At 55.8% G+C, this 21,244-nt stretch overlaps 1 protein-coding gene across 3 annotated transcripts in view; it reads right to left on the reverse strand.

Moving 5' to 3' along the window:
- Window positions 1-55: 55 nt before the first annotated feature.
- The window catches only part of ATOSB (atos homolog B), a 38,718-nt gene continuing 17,529 nt past the window's right edge, over window positions 56-21,244 (reverse strand). For 2 of the 3 annotated variants that reach the window (XM_066569667.1, XM_066569669.1), the window contains 9 exons: window positions 9,533-9,625; window positions 8,751-8,937; window positions 5,917-7,182; window positions 4,299-4,357; window positions 3,888-3,984; window positions 3,312-3,470; window positions 2,881-2,949; window positions 2,220-2,425; window positions 56-1,917 (listed from right to left, as the gene is read on the reverse strand). In XM_066569667.1, coding sequence (XP_066425764.1) covers window positions 1,764-1,917; window positions 2,220-2,425; window positions 2,881-2,949; window positions 3,312-3,470; window positions 3,888-3,984; window positions 4,299-4,357; window positions 5,917-7,017 — 1,845 coding nt within the window. In that variant the 5' untranslated portion in view covers window positions 7,018-7,182; window positions 8,751-8,937; window positions 9,533-9,625 and the 3' untranslated portion in view covers window positions 56-1,763. Of the gene's footprint in view, window positions 1,918-2,219; window positions 2,426-2,880; window positions 2,950-3,311; window positions 3,471-3,887; window positions 3,985-4,298; window positions 4,358-5,916; window positions 7,183-8,750; window positions 8,938-9,532; window positions 9,626-14,460; window positions 14,681-21,244 lie in introns of those variants that run through there. The other variant, XM_066569668.1, reaches the window with a different exon arrangement.

A 21,244-nucleotide genomic window follows, 5' to 3' on the forward strand; every position in this document is an offset into this window, starting at 1 on the left:
CCGGCTGTCCGCGATTCTGCACCGCCCCCCTCAGGGCGCGGCAGCCCCCGTCTCGTTCTGGAGCTCCAAACGGATGTTTATTAAATTAGAAACGAACACGAAAAGTACCGGCACGGCCTTCGCGAGCTCGCAGGGCCACGGCGAGAGGGCTAGCCCCGGTGACCTGGGGGCGAGGGGGACTCCGGTGTCATGGCGGTCCCCGAGAGCCGCTGGCCAGGGCAGTGGGGAGCGGCCCCCGGTGGGAGGGGGGTTTAGATCCACGGCTTGGGGGATCCAGGGCTCCGGTGTGAGGGGGGTTCAGATCCACGGCTTGTGGGATCCAGGGCCCCGGTGTGAGGGGGGTTCAGGCCCCCACTGTGAGTATACGGGCAGGTTCAGGCTACCTAACCCCAGTGCAGCAGGGCCAGAGCCGCTCGGCCGCACTCGGGCAGGGCAGGGCAGGACCTGGCCCCCACAGCCCCAGTCCTGGCCCATCCCCACACTGAGCGCCCCGCGCTGGGGTCTCAGCCCTAGCGGTGGGAGCTGATGTGCCTGTCCCCATCTCGTTCTCTGACAGAGGAATCCCCGCAGCCTGGGCTGGCAGGGGAGCCTTGCCGAGACCCTCAAAGGGCAGAGAGGTGATACAGACAGGGAATGTGCAAGCTTGTTTTACCCTTGGCCCTGTCCCTCTGACTGCTCCAGTCTGGATTCTCCCAGTCCTGCTCTTGAGGAACCAGCCCAAGTCCCAGAGTCCAATTTCCTCTGTTGCTTCCCCGTATCCCCACTTTTCTAAGCTGGGGCTCCTGACCATCCTCCAGCTCCTGATCACCCTGCTGGCAGACTCTGCCCAAAGCTGCCTCCTACATGGGATTCACCCCACCCACAGACAGTGCAAAGTTCCTTTTTTTTTTTTTTTTTTTTTTGGCAATCTTCTCAGATTCACAGCTCACGTGCTCTGGAGGCTCTTGCCCAGAGGGCTATCCCCATATTCCTGCAAAGACCTCCAGGTCCCCATCCACGTGGCAGCTGTGTCTCTTACCTTCAGGAACCTGGCAGTGGCCACTCCCTTGACAGCCATAGGTCTCTTGGGGTCTGGCTTACCCTAAAAGACTCAGAAGATAAGCACAGGCCTCTCCAAGCTGCTTGGAGTTGGGCTGGCCCTGCAAAGCTGGTGCCAGCGAGGCTCAGCCTGTCAGTGGGCTTTTAAGACACCTCTGATCTGGGAGCTGCACCCTGTGTAAGCACTGGGTCACTCTCCCTTCCACTGGCTGAGGCTTCCCTGTCCCTAGTCACCCTCACAGTCCCCACAGCCCTGCCTGAACACAGGCAGCCTGGTGCAGGCAGGGCTGAGGGGAAGAACAAGCACAGCACCTCTGATCCTCTGCACGAGCCTCCTCTGCGCTCCCAGCAACAATAAATACTAATAAATACAAACTCTTCCACACTTTCTGCTCCCAGACCTGAGACCAGGGTGGTCTCACTCACAGCTCCAGTCCATCTCTTCACTCCACACCCACCCACCTCAGCCAACAGCCAAGTCTCCAAGCTGGGAGCAGTGCCAGCAGAAGGCTTGGGCATGTCCCTGGAGTGCCAGGGCTGCTCCTCAGCCCCTGCCCCTCTTGGTGAAGTGCCCTGGGTGATCCCAGCCCTGCTGCAGAGCGTGGTGTCCGTGCTGGTCAGGAGGGTGGGTGTTATGTCAAAGCAGTGCTTGCTGGCCCTTTTCTCTCCCCAAAGTGCTGGGCTGGAGGCTCCCCAGTGGCCCTGGGGGCGGGGAGTGAAGGAGGTCAGGCCCGGGGTGAGTAGCAGGGGTTCCGTGGCATCTCTGTGAAGGATTTCAGTTCGTAGGGGATCCCCGAATCCACCTCGATCGACTTGCGGGAGAAAAGCAGCCGAATGTCGTCGTGAAGGTAGATCTTCCCTGACTTGGAGCTGTGAAACCTGCATGGAGACAAGCAGGACAAAGGGACCTCAGGCTCCCCCGATAAGGGCAGGGCATCCTCAGTGAGGGCACAACTCCCTTGACTACTTTGGCCCCTGGCCAATGTGGCCACCCTCTGGTTGCCTTCAGAGGGACAGAGACAGCTGCCCTTGGGCAGGGTGGCAGCTCCAACCTCCCCAAAGGAGCAGCTGGTCCCTGCTCCTCCCCAGTCCCTCCTCCTGTCTTGCAGGCTTGGGACAAGACAAGAGAGGAGCCCAGGGATGACCTTGGGGCAGGTGCCCATCCCCCTGGCATGCTTTACCTTAGATGCATCAGGTAGCAGAGGACCCTGCGGGGTGGGCTGGTGCCCAGTGGGTCACTGGGGGCCACTGTGGACCCCTCTTCCTCCCCCACGGGCACCAGGAAGATGCGATGGCGTAGGAAGGTCATGTGGTTGGCCGGCATGTCCTGGAAGTCGTATGTCACCAAGAACATCTTCACCACAGTCTTGTTGGGGTTAAATAAGGTCTGGGGGCAGAGGGGTAGGGGGTGAGACTGAGAAGGATGCAGGGCAGAGATGTGGCATCTGGGAGCAGAAACTGCTGGACTAAAAATCCAGAAAGCCCCACAAAAATCCTAGAGGGCTTAGCCTGAATGCCATACCTCTTTCCACTCACCTTCACACCTATGCTCCTCTTCCATCACATCCCATTCCCACTGCACATACGCACTTTTCTGCCAAAACCCTCACCCACCTCTTCCCTTCCCGATTCTCCCATCACCTTGTCTCCTTGACAGCACCCTAGGTACCCTATGCTCCCCTCTGCTATGCTGTCTTGGTGGCCATGCAATCTCTCTGCAGGAGACACCCCTTCCAGCTGCTGCCTTGCCTACAACATCATGGAGCATTTCCCCCCCACCCCCAGCAGGGCAACCAGAGCCCAACCAGCCCCATCCCAAGTGCAGGCCAGGGAATGACTCACCACTTGGATGGTTCCAGCTTTGGGGACACTGTAACCCTTCTTTCCCAAGGCCTCCAAGTCAATCACTCCCTGGGGCAAAATAAACAGCGTGTAAGAGAGGGAGAAAGCCAAGGGAAAGCTGGGAACCAGCATGGGCCTGAGACTCCCTTGCTGGGAACACTTGGTACAAGTCAACAAGAAGACCCCCAGCTCAGCCCCTCTCCAAACCAGGAGAAGAAACTGAGAGGTGGTGACAAAAGAGGTGATGACAATGGCAACCATGAAGCAGCAGAGCCTGTATGTTCCCTCTTCTTTCCCTTTTTTGGGTTAAAGACTGCTCCTGGCACAGGCAGCCATCTCCATTAACAGGTGGTTACTTGAGCCACCCTCTACAGCGAGGGGCTGCCCCAGGGTGTCAGGGTACAGCCCCCCAGCTCCCCACATCCATGTACCAGGAAAGGCGAGGGCACGCTGTGTTCAGAGATGTCAAAGTAGGTGACGTCGACAGGCAGGGTGACATGCTGGGGACAGTAGGAGCCACTGGCACCGATCTCTGCCGTGAAACCCTCGATCCTCCCCGATGGTGCAAAGCGCCCCTTCAGGATGGACTCCTGAGAGGGAGGGAAGCGTTAGGGAATCTCAAACACCAGCCCTACCCCCTGCCTCAATGCTCCAGGTGAAGTCATTCCCATCTTCACTGCACCCAGCTGCCTGCTTGCCCTTGTGTGCCCAGAGACCTCATTCTGAGACAGACCCACCCTGAACTGCTGGAATAACACCAACCATCTAACAGGGAGAAGCAGTGAAAGTGCCTTGGCTCAGCCTGACAGCACCTCTCTCAGCAGGTTCCACCCAAGGATCTGCTGGCTGAGCCATGCTGCTGGTGGGTCTGTGTGGGGGCGACTGCACACCAGGCCTTTTGGGGACAATCAGCCCAGCCCCACATCAGGTACAGTCTCTCACACTCATTGCTAGCCCTGTGTGGAGTCCCCGGGACCCACCTCCCCCCAGCAGAAAGGCACCATTACCTCAAAGTTGCCCAGCAGAGCATGGCTGACAGTGGTGGTGGCCCAGGGCACTGTGGGGGACCGAGTGCCCCTCCGGAGGCTGGTCCGGAGATGTCGCCTTGGAATGAGTAGAGAAGACTGGTGTTGGAGTGAAGAGCACACAGCCCTCGGTTGTTCATGTCCCTGGGATGTAGATCCCCCTCCAGGTCCCCCATACCTTTGCTAGAGGTTGAACCCACTTTCCTACATCCCAGGGGAAGAAGAAACACCACCCCCCACCCCAATCTGCAGTCTTATGGAGGGGAGGTACATGGGCCAGGGCAGGGCAGAGGACTCAACCCAAGGTGAACCTCCCATGGGGCAGCAGGGCACTGAGGTGGGCAGGCACCCTGAGCCTCCATGTCCATCCCACAGGGCTGCCAGGACACTCACGATTTGAGACGCAGCCCACTCTTCAGCCTCCTCCCGACTGCGGTGCAATCTGAAGAGCTCTGGAGAGGACACGAAATGGAGAACCATGTTAGGGCAGTAACCCCTGGGGGTGCCATCGTCCCTTGCCCTGCCCCACATTCCCATGAGGGTCCCAGCAAACGGAACAGGCTCCTGTCCTTGGGCAGCCATCAGTGGCCTCTGGAGGAGTGGCCAGCAGGGCGGCACAAGGACTGGGGTGTCTGGTGGGAACATGGGGCTGCCCAAAACCTGAAGTGGCTCAGCTGGAAATGAGGGTCTTGGTACCCAAGGGTACAACACACTGTTCCCTCTTTAGAAAGCAGGTCTCAGGAGCAGCCCCAGTGACAAGACACCTGTAGACAGAGCCATGCAATGACACCCCCTTGCACCTCCCAGGGACTGGTGACACCTACAAGAACACTCCCCGACCAGCCTCTGAAAAATTCTGTCCCCTGGTGATTCATGCAAAGTCCTCAGCAGTGCCACCAAGCAGTGCCACCCCTACCCACAGCTAGCATCCTACAGCTGTGGGGTGGGGGAGTTAAAACCACAGTCACACTGCAGCCTCCTTTTAAAGATGTCCCTTTTTCAGGGGCTTTCCCTTCTGGAAGCCACACAAAGGGTAGCACAACACAAAGGGATGATGGAGCTGGCTGGCATGACCAGGCGGGAAAACCCAGGGAAGCTGCTGGAGGGCTTCACTCTGCAAGGACAGTGCTGGGGACAGCTGGGCTGGGGGACAGTCATGAAAAAGGCAGGCAGCAATGGAGCTGCGTGCCATGGATGGTGTGACCCAGCTCCAGGCAGCAAGAAGCCAGGGTAGCTCTGACATCAGTTCCTGTGGGTCCCCACACCATGGGATGCCCCAGAGAAAAAGAAGAAGGTGCCACGTCTGGCCTGAGCCTGCTGCAGCCTCAGCTGGCAGAACAGGGTGAGGGCAGGGGGCTGATAAGAAGGGCAGGGTAACAAAGGGGGAAGGCAGCTGGTAGGGAGGGTTGCAAACCTCACATGTCTTCCCCATTGCTGAGAGCTTGTGGCACCTTGAGGATATGCCACAGGGACCCCAAAATGGCAGAAAAGCCAGTGGCATCTCTGCACACAGCTCTGGGCTCCTTGGTCAAAGCATGTCCAGTCCCACTGCCTGCCACTGGTCACTTGCTCTAATGGGCATCATGGCTAGGAGTTCAAGGCATCCCACACATCTGCCTTCCTCCTCATCAGGCAGGCAGAGGCCAGCCCTCTTTCCAAGCTTGCTGGTATATCATGGCTTAACATGAAGCCATCAGGCACCAAAAGTGGCTTCATGACATATGCAGCTCTCACTGCCATGGGGAGGTTGTCTCCTGTCCAATAAAGGCTCTCTAGGAGAAAAAGCCAGTTGCATGCAGAGGATCCAGTGACTGCAAGATGTCAAGAGCTGGTTAAAACAGACCATGGGTGTCAGGGCTGACTGTCAGCTGCTGCCTTGCTCCCACCAGTACTGCAACTCAGGGACAGGATGGGGCATGGTGCCACAGTGGACCACACTGCCCACAAGCACAGTCCTGAGCTCTGGGCATCCCCAGGCCATTCCCTGCTTTCCCCCAGGAGCAATGCTCACCTTGACTGCAGGAAGCAGGTGATTCCAGAACGGAGCTCCCTTGGCATCGGTGCTGCGGCAGGCTGTGGGCACAGGATGGCATGGCAGGACCCTCTTCTTCCTTGCTGGTGGGGACAGGCTCTCATCCTCAGAGCAGGAGTCGGCCATAACCTCACCAGCGGGCAGCAACTTCCTTTTGGCTGGGCAGGTGCTGCTGAGTTGGCTGCTCCCACAGGGTGTCATCTCCTGGGAGCTCAGGTTGCTGGGCTCAGGGCTGAGCGCTCTCTGTGGAACTGGGGACTCCCTGCACCCATTGGCCACTGCTGGCCCTTCCACTTCTCCACTAGCCCTGCTGGTGTGAGCTGGGCTGCTCCCTGGCTTCTCTCTCTTCCCACCAGGGTCCAACTGGGTTGTTTGTGCAATACTGTGCAATTCAAGGTGAAGTACATTGTGGCCACTTGACGGCTCCCCATTCTCTCCATAGTCTATGGGCTGATCCCCTGATGAGACAGGGCAACTGTCTCTCATGTGCAAAGTACTGCAAGCAATGTGCTGGGGCCAGGAGGAGGAGGAGGAGGAAGAGGAGGAGGAGGAGAAGGAGGAGAAGGAGACATCCTGTGACTTGTCCTCTCTGCTTGCCTTGGGGCTGTGTCTAGGGCTGCCCTCACAGCGGTGCTCCACTACCCGCAGCCCACTGTGGGAGAAGTGCTGGGCAGAGCCACAAAGGGAGAGCTCCTCCACCAGCAGACCATCTTCAAAGGTATCATCATCATCCAGGGAAGGCTGCCCAGGGCCCCCATCCACCCCCCTGTCACCCCAGTGAGTTCGTTTGGGATCTCGTCCCCCCTCCAGAGTTCGCTGCTCGGGGTATCCCCTCTTGACCGCTGGCCGGGTGCCTGCCCGCTGCTCCGTGCTCTCAGAGGAGCTGGAGAGATGGGAGAAGATGGACACCTGGTAAACCTTCTGGCGCTTGATCTCTGTCTCATTGTAGCCCATGAGGATGCTGCGGTGGGTGCAGCACTGCGAGGAAGGCTCCAAGGGTGTCTCCCCCCTGGGCCGGGACAGGCTGGGCTCCGTGCTGCGCTCCGGGGGCAGAGGCGTCTCTGTGTGGATGTGCCGCATGGAGCCTCACTTGCTGGGACTCCGAGCGGAGCCCATGCAGCAGCAGGAGGGGGATTGTAAAGTGCCACAGGTCAGGGTGTAAGGGCAGAGGGTGGAAGCTGGGCCTCCTCTCACTCAGGATCTCTGTGGGAGCCCTCTACTATGAGGTGCTCTGCAGCACAGCATCTGGAAAAAAAGAGAGCAGAAGGATGAGGATCAGCCCCGGATCTCCATTCTCATCCAGGCTTCCGGCTGCAAGGGACCAGTGGGACGTGGCTCCTCACACAGCCCACTTGAATCTCCCTCTCCAGGGACAGGAATAGGAACGAGGCTGATGTGCCTTTCTGGGAAACCCTGATGCATCACCCAGCTGCAGGTTCAGCACGGACTTCCTGGCTCGGGCAAGGAGAGAAGTCTCCAGACAGGCAGGAGACACCTGTGGACAAGTCTGGACAGGTGGGGAGGAAGAGGCCTGCCCTCTGCCAGGGACACGCTTGTGCTGTTGTGGAGCACAGGAGTCAGGCAGGTCAGACGAGTCCCAGGGGCTCAGGCCTGTAATCACCCCTTTGGGCAACAGCAGCAACATCTCCCAGTGCTGGCCAAGACATCCTGCCCTGGCCATGTGCACTGAGGCAGGGCTGGTGCCAGCCCCACAGCAGAGACTGGAACCTGTACAACATCCCTGATACCTCTGCCAGCTTGGACCAGGCATCTCCAGCACCTCAATCAGCAGCTAGGAAATAGCAGGGTCACCATCCACCCACTCCTGCCAGCTCCAAGGGCCTGCCCTTCTCTGTGCAGCATGGTGCCTCACTTTTGATTTTCAGTCCAGTTTGAGAACTGTGAGAATCCTGTCTACATATTGGTTTGTTTCAGACATGAAAAATACTGAAATGGTTGCAAGAGCTGAGGAGATGCAGGGAAAGTCACCAGCAGACTGAGGACAAACTGCCCATGACTCGCAGCTCTGCCTTTTGCCTGTCTTTGCAGCTGTGCCTGATCTTGTGGAGTAAGGGCTTAGGGGCAAGTGAGCAATGGGGAAATTTGTTCTCCAAGTGGATCAAGGCTATGTGGAAAATGAGCCTGCATATGCTATTTTGACCCTGCTGGGATGTGGAAATAGCAGGCCAAGGTGCTTGAGACCAGGGACTCTGTTTAAAAGGTGTGATAAAAGGTATAACCATGAACCAGAGTATGTTGGGGACTGACTAGCTGGAAAACAGCACAATAAAAAGGGCCTTGGGTGTCCTGGTGGGTGCCATGTTGACCATGAGCCAGCAATGTGCCCTTGCAGCAAAGAAAAACAATAGTGCACCAGGCACAGGATTAACAGCAGGTTGAGCAAACTGATCCTCCCTCTCTGCTCAGCACTGGTGAGGCCACATCTGAGAGAGTGCAAAACAGGGACACTAAAAAAATTAAGGGAATGGAGCATGTGTCATATGACACCTGGGACTGCTCAGCCTGGAGAACAGAAGGCTCGGTGAGATCTCATCTAGATATCTAGATAAGAGGTTCCCTCTGAATATCAGAAAACACCATTTTGTTTAACTATGACCAAGCATAACCAGTTACCTAGAGACCTTATGGAATCTTCATCCTTGGAGATATCCACAAGTGATCAGGACAAAGTCCTGGGCAATGGCGCGAGGTGGGGCTGCTCCAGATAACCTGCACATGTTCCTGCCAACCTCAACCCCTCTGTGTAGCCCCCAACAGTGCAGCCCATCCTGGCTGCCCCCACAGTTACTCACCCCTGCTTGTCTCTGGATCAGCTTCCCTGCCCCGCAGCAGGCGGTCCTTGGCACAGCTGGCTGCAGACGCCTGCCAGTCAGGCACCCCCCAGAAGCGGCGTGGCTGCCGTGGAATGGCTCCCACCATCACGGTGTGCCTCCAAACCTCTGCAACGTCCTCTCCAGCTCTTCAGGGTCCACAGCGGCTCTGAGGGGAAGGAAAGGGGGACATGCAGGGCTGGGGTGATTCAGATGCTTCCTGGGAGAAGGGCAGGAGGGTGCTTCCAGTCTGCAGAGTCACGCAGGCAGGGAAGGCAGCATTTAGGCTCAGCCTTTCCCAGCCTCCCAATCAAAGGCCACATACATCTCAGTCACCTCAGGCAGTGCTAACACATTGATTTCCATTTAAACCACAAATATTTTAAGCTAAGCTGTGAACTCTCATACCTGGCTTGATTTTACATCCCTTTTGCATGCCTTCCTGTATGAAACCCTGTGCATAGGAACAGATTCCTCTTTCTTTCTGGCAACCATTTCATGCCTTGCTTTCCAAGACACTGCAGCAACCTCTGGGCCTCCAGCTAGCTTCTGGTCTCATGTTCACCTCCCCCCCTTCCACCCACAGCACAGGACACTTTCTGGCCCTACAGATAAGGAGAAGAGCTTGGAATTGTGTTCTTCCAATATGAGATGCCTGTCAGGGAAGGCAGAAATGAGGAGCCTGACAGCCCTGAGCCATAATGGCCCCCCACCAGTTCTCCCCAGCACAAAGACAGCAATCCTTTCATGTGCACAGCACTCACCTGTTCAGATGTGCCCTTGATGCACAACAGAGATTTGCAGATGCAACACAGCTCCCCTGTGGTCATAATCCACGGGCACTGCAGCTTTGATGCCTGGAAGAGGGTGTGGAGAAGAGTCAGCTGAAGCAGCAGCTCATGGTGCAACACCTTCAGAGTGTGCAGGAGCTCTTGGGCACCTCCACCCTCAGCACCTCTGCGGCAGACAGCTCATGGACTTCACCAGCCCAGGCATCTCCAGGTAAAGGAGGAAATCATGCCTATCCCTAGGGATCATGCCCTCCCCACCTCCCTCCTATGCATCCCTCAAATGAGGACTCACTGCAGCACCCATCCAGTGGGAAGTCACTGTCTGGGCACCCCAAGCCAACAGTGAGTACTGCTCTGAAGGCTGGAAACAGCAGGGCCAGGGACCAGGCAGATGAACAAAAACCCCAAATGGATGCTCAGAGGCAGCTACACTCAAGTGCAATCCCCTTCTGGCATCCTGGTCTGGCAAATTCTGCATCCCTGCAACTTGCACATGGGAAACCAGCATCAGCTGTGCTCACTGCCTGACCTCACCTGCCCCAGAAAACAGGCTGTTCTTTCACTACATTTCCAGTAAGATTTGTAATTACAGGCTGTCATGACCAGTCTCTGAGAGCTGGACAGCTCAAAAGCCACTACCACTGCTGGGGAAGGGCACTGCCAGCAACCAGCCAGAACAGGACCTGTTGAGATACAACTGCACCCAAGGAGCACTTGCAGCATGACAAACCACGGGTCTAAAACCTCAACAAAAGCTTTTTGCAAAGACCAGCTCCTCCTGGCACCCCATGAGGTCTGCACCAAAGCAGGTAGGAAAGCAACTGAATGCCCTCAGTTGTGGGTGGATGCTGAAGTGGTAACATGCTGTGCTCTGCCTGCCTGGAAGGTTGCTGTGTCCCTCCTCCATCCCTGAGGGAGCCTTGTACCATGACTTGTGTGGCACTATCAACCAATGGGAAGCAAAATCAGCAACCAACAGCAAGAATCAGCTTGGTGCAGTGAAAGAAAGAGTGTGTCCATGCCAGAAGAAAGAAACAGACAATTTCACCTGTGTCCTTTCATTCTCTTCCCCATGTCCCACTGATGTCACAGTCATTTTCTCCCTGGCAACCGCTGCCTTTCAGGAGAATAGATGTATAAGGACAGGCTGACCTGCTAGCACCACAAACCCCTCCCAGCTGAGCTCTCAACACCAATCATCAGGTGCTGCCAGCACCAGCCACTAAAACAAGGGGCTGCACCACCTTTTGCCAAGCCCGGATACTGTTGTATGAAGCATCATGCTAGAAAATGTCAGCCCCACGCCAGGAAGAGGAAAGTATCACCCAAAGTGTCTCCTAAAAGTACACCCTAAGATCTCCTTGAACATCCTCTGCGAGGAATGCCCAACAGCGTGGATGGGCAGCAGCCGGGGCATAGCTCTGCTTCTCACCCTCCTCGAGGTGCAAGGGGCTGTATCCCAGGAAGGTTCTCTTGGCAGTGCCAAGTGCCTCCCAGGGCAGTTCCTCCTTGCTGAGAGCCCATCCAGCTCACAGTAGAGCTCATCCTCTGACAGAACTTAGGGGAGCCACCACCTCCCCAGAGAACAGAGTCTGGGACCATGGCCTCCTGCACTCCAAGCAGGCACAGGGAGAAAGCACCTGGTCACCTCTGCCTTCTCCTGTCCTTGAGCCAGGCACCTAATTCTGGCCACATGGATGGGACAGAGCCAGGCCCAGGGCTTCACCAGCTCAGCTGAGCAGCACAGGTACCATCCCTGTGGACACAGCACATGGGGCTCCACGTGCCCACACCAAGGGTTTGGCCCCTCCTAAGCCCACATGATGCTGATTTTTTTTTTTTTTTTACAGTGTTTCACTCCATGCTGGTGCTCTAAGATAGGACTCAAAGAGCTTTGCCTCTTAAGGGAAGCCCACTCAGAACTCTTCCACTCTCTGCCCTCGTCCTGCCAAGGGCCCCTCACTGCTCAGAGAACAGGCAGGGGCCCGTGCTTTTGCCAAGATCTCCCAGCACCTGGATCTGGAGCTATGCCAGGCACAGCTTTCCTCTATTTCTTTGCCTGGGCAAGGGCACCACGCTTCAACACCCAAGAAAAACCCAGTGCCAAATGACCTGCAGAGAGGGAGCGTGTCCCAGGCACTGGGGCAGAAACCCTGTGCTCCTTGGGGACACCGAGCCACCAGAGCCTGACGTGGAATAACACAGCCAGGCCTGGTGGGGTTGGGTCAGGGACTTGGCTTACCTGCTGGTTCCATTCCTATTAGCACATTCAGGGGGAAACCAGGATTAACAGACCATGTTCTCAGTCTGGAGGCAATAGAGCAGGATGGTGAGTGAGGACGAGTTCCTGGCTGGGCAGTGCAGCAGTGGTACCACATGCCGGGCTGCAGCCTGCAAAAGGATCTGTTGCTGTTTTGTGTACTGTGTTGCTGTTCTGTGTACTGTTGAGCTGTACTGTGCCAGCCAGACAGGAAGCAGGATGAGTGCGGGGCAGGGAAGGTATCTGTCATGAGGCAGAGCCCTTGGGAGCCTGGCAGGTAGCACTGGTAGCACAGCACCAGTGCAAGGCAGAGAGCAAGAGCTGTGCCCTAAGTTGCCACCCTTGTCCAGGGGAAATCCAGTGGCTTCCCAGAGCAGCACTGCCAGCCAGTCAAAAGGGACACATGGCCAGTGGACAAGAAGCTTTGACCTGGGCACTGCTGCATGGGACAGAGCACCAGCCTGGTATCTGGCAGTGCCAAGAGGGGTCTTTGCAGAATTTAGACCACAAAAAACCCCAAACCAATGCCTAAGTCATTTTTGCTGCCTTCTCTCCTGCTTCCTCTCATGGGAAGACAGTGGTGGCCTCACTGGGGGTGAAGCAGGAACCACACAGCCAGGAAGGAGAAGGGCCACCATTAGAAGAAGGCAAATAATCATCCTCAAAACAAACAAGTACAAGGCAAGAGAAGAGGCAACAGAAATTGCTGGAAACAGACTGTCTGGAGGATAAATCATAACTCTATTGGTCCTATCTGAACCCAAGGAGAAGGAAAGAAATCTAAGCAGTGTGAGCACAAACCCAGGAGCTCCCTGGCACAGGCTAAGAGCAGTGCTTGTGAAGTGCCAGCAGGCAGAAAGTTTCCATCACAACCCTGAAGGATGGCAGCACTAACAGCAATGCTGCCACCAGAGAAGGGTTCCTGCACAGTCTGACAGACGAGGCATCTCACCATCAGGAGAGAGACAGACATGTGAGCTGGGGACTACCTCCAGTACTGTAGCAGAGGTGGCAATCCCAGGGAGAAGCTAACAAGATACTAGAGGAACAAACTGTGCCTGAAGGGAAAAATGACCACTGGCCATGGCTCTGTCGCTATCCTGAAATTCAGGCTAGGGAGGAAGGAGCTGACACTTGGTGAAAACAAGAGAGAGGAAGAAGGAGAGGGAGGGGGAATGGATACAGAGGGAGGGAGCTTCCTTGCCCCCACTGCAAGGGCAAGTGCTGCTCTTGAGGGTCCTCAGGAGGCCTCCTGCCATGCCAGATTTATGCAGCTGCAGAGCCTCGTTGAGTGTTAGCCCCTGCTAGGAATGGAGAGGAGGCCTGAGCCCAGAGAGGAAGGATGGGGCAAGAGGTACTGCCCATGTCACAAGTGCAAGCTCCTAGGAACCACCAGACAGAGCTTTTACAGAGACAGAGACCCAACACCACCCTGTGCCCACAGCACTGTGTCCCTGAGGTGCTGCTGCTCCCTCCCATCTCCTGGGAGGCGGCACTAACAGGGTGCAGAAGCCCCCAGGAACAGAGCAGCCCTCTCTGCAGTGCATCTTGCTGAGGCTCCAAGCTGCAGCAACCTCCTCAAGGGCTGAGGTCTGCCCAGCAACATGCAGTGCCTCCCCAGCCCTAGCCCCACACTCAGGTGCCGCAGGGACTGAGCCCTTCCGCTCGGCCAAGTCGGGATAACACAATGAAACCTCTCCTGGGAGCTGGGGGAGCCGGAGCAGAGCTCCCAGCCCAGGGACTTACCCCTTCCCTCTGATGCCCCTCGTCCTGGCACGGATCACCTCCACACACCTTTCCCAGGTGCCTGGCTTGCACACGGCGATGCTGACAATAGCCTGTGGCTGGGAAGGGGGGTTTACAGGGTCTGCAGGCAGATCCCACTATGCGACAGCCACCTGTGTAAAGCTTTCCCCCACGTCCAACCCCCTCCCCGCCAACCTCCCCTCCACGCACGGCTGCCCCTCTTCCCAGGAAAGCGCAGTCAAAGAATGAAAAGCAGCTTAAAATCCGGCAGGACAATCGGGCAGCTCTCCAAGGCCGGCAGCACCCCCTGCCCACCCAGCCCAGCAGGTTCAAACCTCTGCAATACAGCCCACAGCCGCCCAGCTCCAGTGTTCGACTGCGAGCCCAGGAAACCTGCAGCAGGCAGGGCAGGGAAATCCCATGCAGCAGCCGCTTACGGGGAGGACAGCCCAGGTTGAGGACAGACCTTTGTCTCTGCCTGCCTGTCTCGCTCGCTCGCTGCCGGAGGAGGAAGAGGGGGGCGGTGGGGGACAGCGAGCAAAGATAACACCCCTAGGAGGGATGTCACAGCCACGTTAATCACTTGGAATTCCAGCCAGCGCGCCGCAAATATGGGCAGCAAATGGAGATGCTCAAAGCTCTAAAATAATTGGATCCTTTCACAAGAGCCGAGCCCAGAATCCAGCACAGGAATTCAGTCCCCGCTGGAAGTCGAGAGATCAAATACATGGAGAGGCAGGCGCAGCACAAGGCAATCCTCAGCCACTGCTGTATCTAGCTCCATAGCCTTTGGCGCTGCTTTAATCTCAGGTGCCTTCCCAGCGGGAGCGAGGGAGGACCACAGCGGAGAGCCCGAGTGCCCAGCTGAGGACCGGCCCCTTCCCATACAACTTACTCGACTTGTGGCAAGGTGTAGAAGCGCTGTCAATGCAAAAGAGGGTTTTGTGAGGGAGACCAGCTGCCTCGAAGCCTTGCTCGACCGGAGGAACGGTCCATGGGATGGAGACCTCTGAAGCTGCTGTTTGGCCTCCGCTGCCCTGTAGGGGATTTGCCTGGCCCGGCAGGATTCCCAGCCCGCATCACATTCCCAGCGAGACGCACACGCGGCACATGTAGGCTCCTGCTCGGCGCCTCAACGGCAATGAAAAGGCACAGAGGCTTCTGCCAGAAAACAAAGAGGCAGCGGCAGAGCTGGGGGTGGGGAAAACTCTCTGCTGCCCAAGAGGATCCCTGCAGAGGCAGCAGGATGCTGCTAGGCTCCACCACAGCTATTCACCCCCGTTAGCCCGAGGTGGCACCTACTTGCCTGACACAGGGAGCTGAGGGTGGGCAAGCCCCTATTCCCCTCCCCGAGGCAGCACCCAGGTTGAGAAGTGCTGGAGGACACGAGCCAGGCCCAGGATAACAGCTGTCCACAAGCAGCAAATTTCTCTGTGCTGGCTCCACATCATAAAAAGCCGTGTCTTTTCACCTCGGGGTAGCTGCTGCACAGGGGAGGGTGCAGCCAGCACTGCACCTGCAAGCCCTGGGGAGACCCATGGCATTGGACTTGGGGCAGCATAGTGGCCTCAGCAGTCACCTTGTGGCAAGAAAGAATGTGAAAGCAAGCCCCTGGCCACCCAGGCACTGGGACATGTCAGCCAGCTCCCTTCCAGCCCTCCTGTCCCTCTTCAGGGGTGGTAGCCTGAGGAACAGGTCCAGGGGACCTCAGCCACTGATGACCCTGCAGACTGGCTGTTCCAGTCCAGAGCTTGGTGCCAACTGAAACCAATGGAAAATTTTCCACCGTGTGATTACCAAGTCACATGCCTGTGCAGCCAGTCATAGAATGGCTTTGAGAAGGCAAGTGGATCTGGCCAAGGACAGGGACCAATTCTGGTCTGCACTGCATGATACTGAGGTCTCTGGCCATGACCAAGGCACCAATGCACTGACACAGCTCAAGTTCAATAAGGATGTTTGTCCAAGGGACACATTCTCCAGACTCAGTCTGGATGAGGCCCTCACCATTCTAAGTGATCTACACATTTTAGCACTAAGAGTCCCTTTTATCTGATCTTCTAAGAGGAAGAATAACACCCTGAAGTTGGTGTCTGCATCAGAAGCCCTGCAAACTGTATACTAACCTGTTTAACTCAACTCCAGTGGTAAGACAATCACTTACAGTAATTCCCCTCCTGCCAGCTCCCTGTCCTGGGCTGTGCACCATGGGAAGCATGACCTAGGGGTGCAGTCTGAACAGCCCAGCTCCTTTTCCAGCACTATTAGCTGGGTACAGAAACAGGAGCCTCTGACACAGACCTTACTCTGGTGGTAAGGTGATGTTATGCAAGCTAGAAGACAACACAGAAATCAGCAGGTGATGGTAGCCCTGTTGCTCCCAGCTCTGCCATCCCCTCTCTTCTCCCTCTATCACCACTGCATACAGCCACAGGGATCCAAAGCCTCCTTACCAAGCCACCTCCTTCTATATCCTGATGCAGCCATTCACACTGCCTAAACCCAGATGCACAACACTGTCCCTTCCCCACATCCTTTGTCCTTCCTTCCCCACAGCAGCTGGGCTCTGTACCCCCACAAATGTGCTCCTGCTCATTCCCACCTCACTCTCAACCACCATCAGACCCTGTCCTGTTTCCATGAACACCCAAGGCAAGCCCCCAGCTCTCACCTATGCTCTGTTGCCTCCTGACTGCTGCAGTTCATGCCTCAACTTACCCCAGGCCCCTCCCATTCCCGACTGTCACACACCCACAGCCCCACCAGCCCAAGGCTCCTTGCACACACTCCCCTGATGAATCCCTGATACCCGACAGGCCCACAGCACCATCACCTTTCTGTACCTCCCCAAACAGTCACCTGGCACCTCAGGGCAGTGGAGAAAGTCCCAGGGATGCTGAATTGCTCTGATCAGCTCCGAGTGTCAAAGAGGGAGGAGGCAAATGGCTTGCAGTGGGGAGGGCAGCAAGGATTGTGCACTGCAGCATTTGCCCCGTGGGAACTGCCCCTCCCCAGCGCAAGCCCTCTTGCAATACACTTCCCTTTACTGTAAGAGCCCTCCAAGAGAGGTGCTTGAGCACAGGCACTCGGGCTCCTGCTTGGTTACCAAGCTGCAGCCTGCAGATAAGGCTGCAGCAGCTGTGGGGACATTCAGCATCTTTTCCACTCCCTGTACTAGACATGTACGTGGCACAGGGGGAGGAGATACCACACACACACACACGGCTGTGCACACACACCCAGCTTACTCATTTCCAGCTGCAATTTAGAAAGGATCAAGTCTAGCCCAGGCCAGAGTGATGACATGTGCTGGACAGGTGTTTGGGCCACAAGGGTGAGGCTTTGTCCATCTTTGATTTTAAGAAGGTTGACACAAACAAGGGCTACTGCAGGAAAGGAGTATTTTCACCATGAATGGAATGTCCTGCACCTTGTCATAGAAAAGGAAAACCTCTCTTTCCTGTAGGACTGAAGGTGAAACACCCTGCTGGACTTAGGAAAAGGGACACACAAGTGTCATCTAAACATTCACAATGTTGCCCATAATGAAGGCAGTGTGACCAGAAGGCCCTAAGAAGGAAAACAAGGGGCTGTAGGTGTATCCATTTGAAGGGCAGCAGGAGACACGATCCAGCTCCTATTACACCCCATGAAACTGCAAACCTCCTTGTCCACAAGAGCGAACCCCCCCGGGGCCCCACAGACAGCAGAGGCAACTAAGTCAAAAGCATCTTCACCCTGGTGGTTGATCCATGCCCTGAGGACAGAGATGTTCCTCTAGACCTGACCCTCCTAGGGAGACAAAGCCTTGAGAAACCGAAGAGCTCTCCATGGCCTACCAGAAACCAGCTCATCTCCTGCCACACAGCATTGCTCCTGCAGCTGGGAACAGACCTCAGGGATCTCTTGGCCCAAACCACCAGATCCTGCTGCTCCTGATGTGCAGGAGGGTACTGTAACAGGGATATCCAAGTAAAGCCAGCATGCCCAGAGCAGCGTTGAGTTACGTGTGGACTGCCAAGGAAGGGAGAGCGGAGTGCACAGGGACCAGGCAGCCCAGTGTCAACAAGCCCAAGTGAAAGACTGAAAGGAGCAACTTCAGAAGGGATCTGGGGACTAACATGGTTTTTGAAAATGTTCTAGACCTTGAAAACTCACATGAAGGGAGCCCGAACTTCCACCCAGCCTCTGCCAGATGAGAAAGCAGATGTAGCTACTGCTGCAGGTCAGCTTAACCCAGGCACCAAGGCTAAAGCAGACCCCTTTGTTCTGGTTCATTACTCTTGCAGATAGGATGGGCCAAACACTGTAAACACCCTCTGAACACTTACACACCAGACATGGGCTTCTGCAGCATCAGACACCAGGTCAAAGCTCAGAGACACAATAAATCACAGAGCAAAGTTGTTCCTGAAGACAAGGCTCATAAGACTGCCAGCAGCCAGCCTTGCAAAAGGACAGGATCAGGAAAAGAGCAGCCATGAGAATAAAAGGTTGGCAAAGAAACAGAAAATACTGGGAGCAAATAATTCTTTCCAGACAGTGCTTTGGACTCATCTCAGCATCCATCTGCTGAGGATGGTCAAGCAGCTGCAACCTTTAAAAAAAGCTACCAAGTGACTTCCTTTCCAATCACCACTATCTCTGGGACAGGCACCATGGGGAAGATAAACTTTCCATCTGGAGGGCTGGAGGCCAGAATCCTCATGAGTCTTCCAAAAACACCAGCACCCCCCTACACATCACAGCTCTGTGCTTCCAGCAGAGCAAGGAGGATGCTTTACATCCTGTGCTTCACTGCCCACTGGTTTCTTGTGCTCTTATGGGAAGGAAATAATGCAGACTTAAAGAGAGATGGGTGCTCCAGCTAAGAGAAGCAGGGACAAGTGAACGAGCTGAGGAATGCTCCTAAGGCAGTTCCTCCATCTCTCACCACACAGATGAGTCCAAGTGAGAAGAAGACAGACAGAACAAGACCCTGAGCCCTCCACATACCTCCAAACTGGTCAATCCAATAGTCCATGAGAAATGACATTGCCAAGCAACCTGAGAACTGCAGAACTGAGAAACAACAGTGGGGAGAGACCTCAGAGAGTTTGGGTCCAATTATGTTAACAGAAGGGCCAAGTTCAAGCAAACTGCTTGGGGTTTGCCCATGCCAGGGGCTGAAAGTCACCAAGTGTGGAAACTGCCCCCCTTCTCTGGGCCCTATTCCAGAGTCAACTGCCTTGCAGGGAAATATTTTTCCTAATATCTAATTAGAATTTCCCTCACGTGAAATTGCTTCTCATCCTGCCCCTGGGCACTTCCCAAGAAAGCCAAGCTGCAAACCCACAGCTTGCAGCAGCAGGAGGAGCCCCCTTCACTGCCTGCCCTCCCCCAGGCTGCACAAGCCCACCACTCTCAGTCTCTGCCCACAAGAAGCCAGAGCTCCAGCTCATTACTGCAGAGTGCTGGAGCCTGCTGGGCTCCATCCTGCCCAGCCAAGGGTGCCACCAGGGAGGATGGGAGGTACCTGCACTTGCCTGCCTTGGGGATGGCGAAAAAAGAGACTCATTTCAGCCTGAGATCAGCAGAAGCTGCTTGTGTTCAAGTACCTGATCCTTGCTCTGGTTGGTAGCAATACCAGTGCCTGCTGCAACACACCTACATTATTCTAAGACAGAATTCCCAAGTACCTGCTCCAATAAGTTTGGTCCTAGACACAGAGATCTTTGGTTGTGCTGCTGTAGCACTGATACCAAGGCTGCCTCCACCATGCCCATGAGAGACCTGTCTGCAGGAATGATGAGCAGAACAATTAGGAGTCCAACTCAGCAGAGACCAGCTGTGCTAGATGGAAACCCAGCAGTCCAGAGCAGGTCCCTTGATGAGAGAAGCAGCCATCTGCAGCCCTGCAATACCCTCAAGGCTCTGCAGCAGAGCCCAGGTCACAGAACGGGTTTTGAAGGCAACAACCACCCAAGTCCACAAATCTCCAGTGTATTATCTGCATCCCAGCTCTTCCTCCATGCTGTCTTCACTCGATCCAGAGCTATTTGTTTATCATTCTCTTCCCCAACAAGTATCATTCATTTTCCCATACTGCATCTGCTCTCTCAGACAATTGGGCCGGATCTGACCAGTATAGAGACTTGCTCAGCTTGCCTAGGGCTGGCTGGACACCCCACTGCCTGTGTGGGGATGAAGATTCACTGGAGGCAGGCATACCTGCTCCCTGCACTCCCTTGCAGTGCTCCTCTTTGGGAAAGCCTCAGCACCAAAGATGCCCCAAGCCTTCCCAGGAGTTCAGCATGTAGCTAAGATCCTGGCCTGCTACCAAGGCACAGGCATTGCCCTCACCTGCTAAGCCCTGTGGCTTTCCCAGCTCTCCTCTGGCAAGCTCAGCCCATCTCCCAGGCACTCAGCATGAGCTGCCAGACCCTTGGGCTCCCTTAAAGCCCTGTCCTACACAAGCACCTGCCTTCTGCTTCCCACTGACTCATTCCCCTGTGATTCACCCTCTCCTGACTAACCCATCTCTGCCACAGCCCCATGCACGAAGGGAGAGAGTGTGTGTGTGTGTATGCAAAATGGGCAATTTTGGACACACACACACACACACACACACAGACTCTGCAAGGCAGCAAACTGGTCAGGGAGCCTAGCCATGCCAGAACCCTCGCCCCCACAGCACCCAAGAGGGGCAGGGGTGACACCACTGGCTCAAGTGCATTGTGGGGAGAAGGGGCAGAGGCAGGCTGGGAGTGCTGCCAAGATAAGGAGCAATGCTAGGGGAGGGCTTCCTCCAGGCTCTGAGGCTGCCTTCCAGGCAAACCCATTCCCTTTATCAGCCCAACCCTGCTGGCTGTGGGAGGGTTACCCAGCACTGCCACAGCTCAGATCCACAGGCAAGATGTCTGCCAGCTAAGCTGCCTTTGGGTACACCCAAACATGCTCCTCCAGGCTGTGCCTCTTCCTGGTTTTACTCTCCAAGGTGGCCAGATTCCCGGGAGACATAAAATTATTTCTTCTAAGCATGGCTACAGTCAGCTGTGCAGGCAGGGCCCACAGGCTTGGCCAGTTCCTGAGTGTGGACAGTGCAAGTCATGCACATGGTCTGGGTACACACAGATCCTCTGCAGGCTGCTGCTCTGACTGGCAATTCCCTAATCCTTGGGGCTGAGGCTCAAACAGGCTTTGCCCCACATCCTTTCCCTCCCTTCTTTTCCACATCCTGGCCTGTTCCTGAGCCACACACACTGCTTCCACCTGCTAAGCCCTTCCAAGGGCTGTCCATGAAACCTCAGTCTCCTCAGAGGGACCAGAGCAAACAGAGGTGACAAGAGGAAGATGGCACTGTGCAGCCGTGCCAGGCCCAGCGAGAGCTGTGGCACACTCAGGGGCTCTGCACCTCCATCTGTGTCTGAGCACAGGAGAGCTGTGGTGTGAGCACGAGATGCTGCTCCATGCAGCACACCCAGTCACAGACCTGCACCCCTGCCTGTCAGAGCTCGAGGATCCATTTCCTATTGGCTACAACAGAAAATTACTGGCATCACACAGGCTCTTCTCTCACTCTTTCCTCTCCACATCACATGGGTCACAGTCATGCACAGAGACTCTGGTCCCTTCCACCCAGGAGCACTTGGCCATCTGCAGCATTTTGCCTGCAGCCACACACAGGATACTTGGGGCAA

Source organism: Molothrus aeneus, chromosome Z (genome assembly GCF_037042795.1).
Source record: "Molothrus aeneus isolate 106 chromosome Z, BPBGC_Maene_1.0, whole genome shotgun sequence".
In the NCBI taxonomy this organism is placed as follows: Eukaryota; Metazoa; Chordata; class Aves; order Passeriformes; family Icteridae; genus Molothrus; species Molothrus aeneus.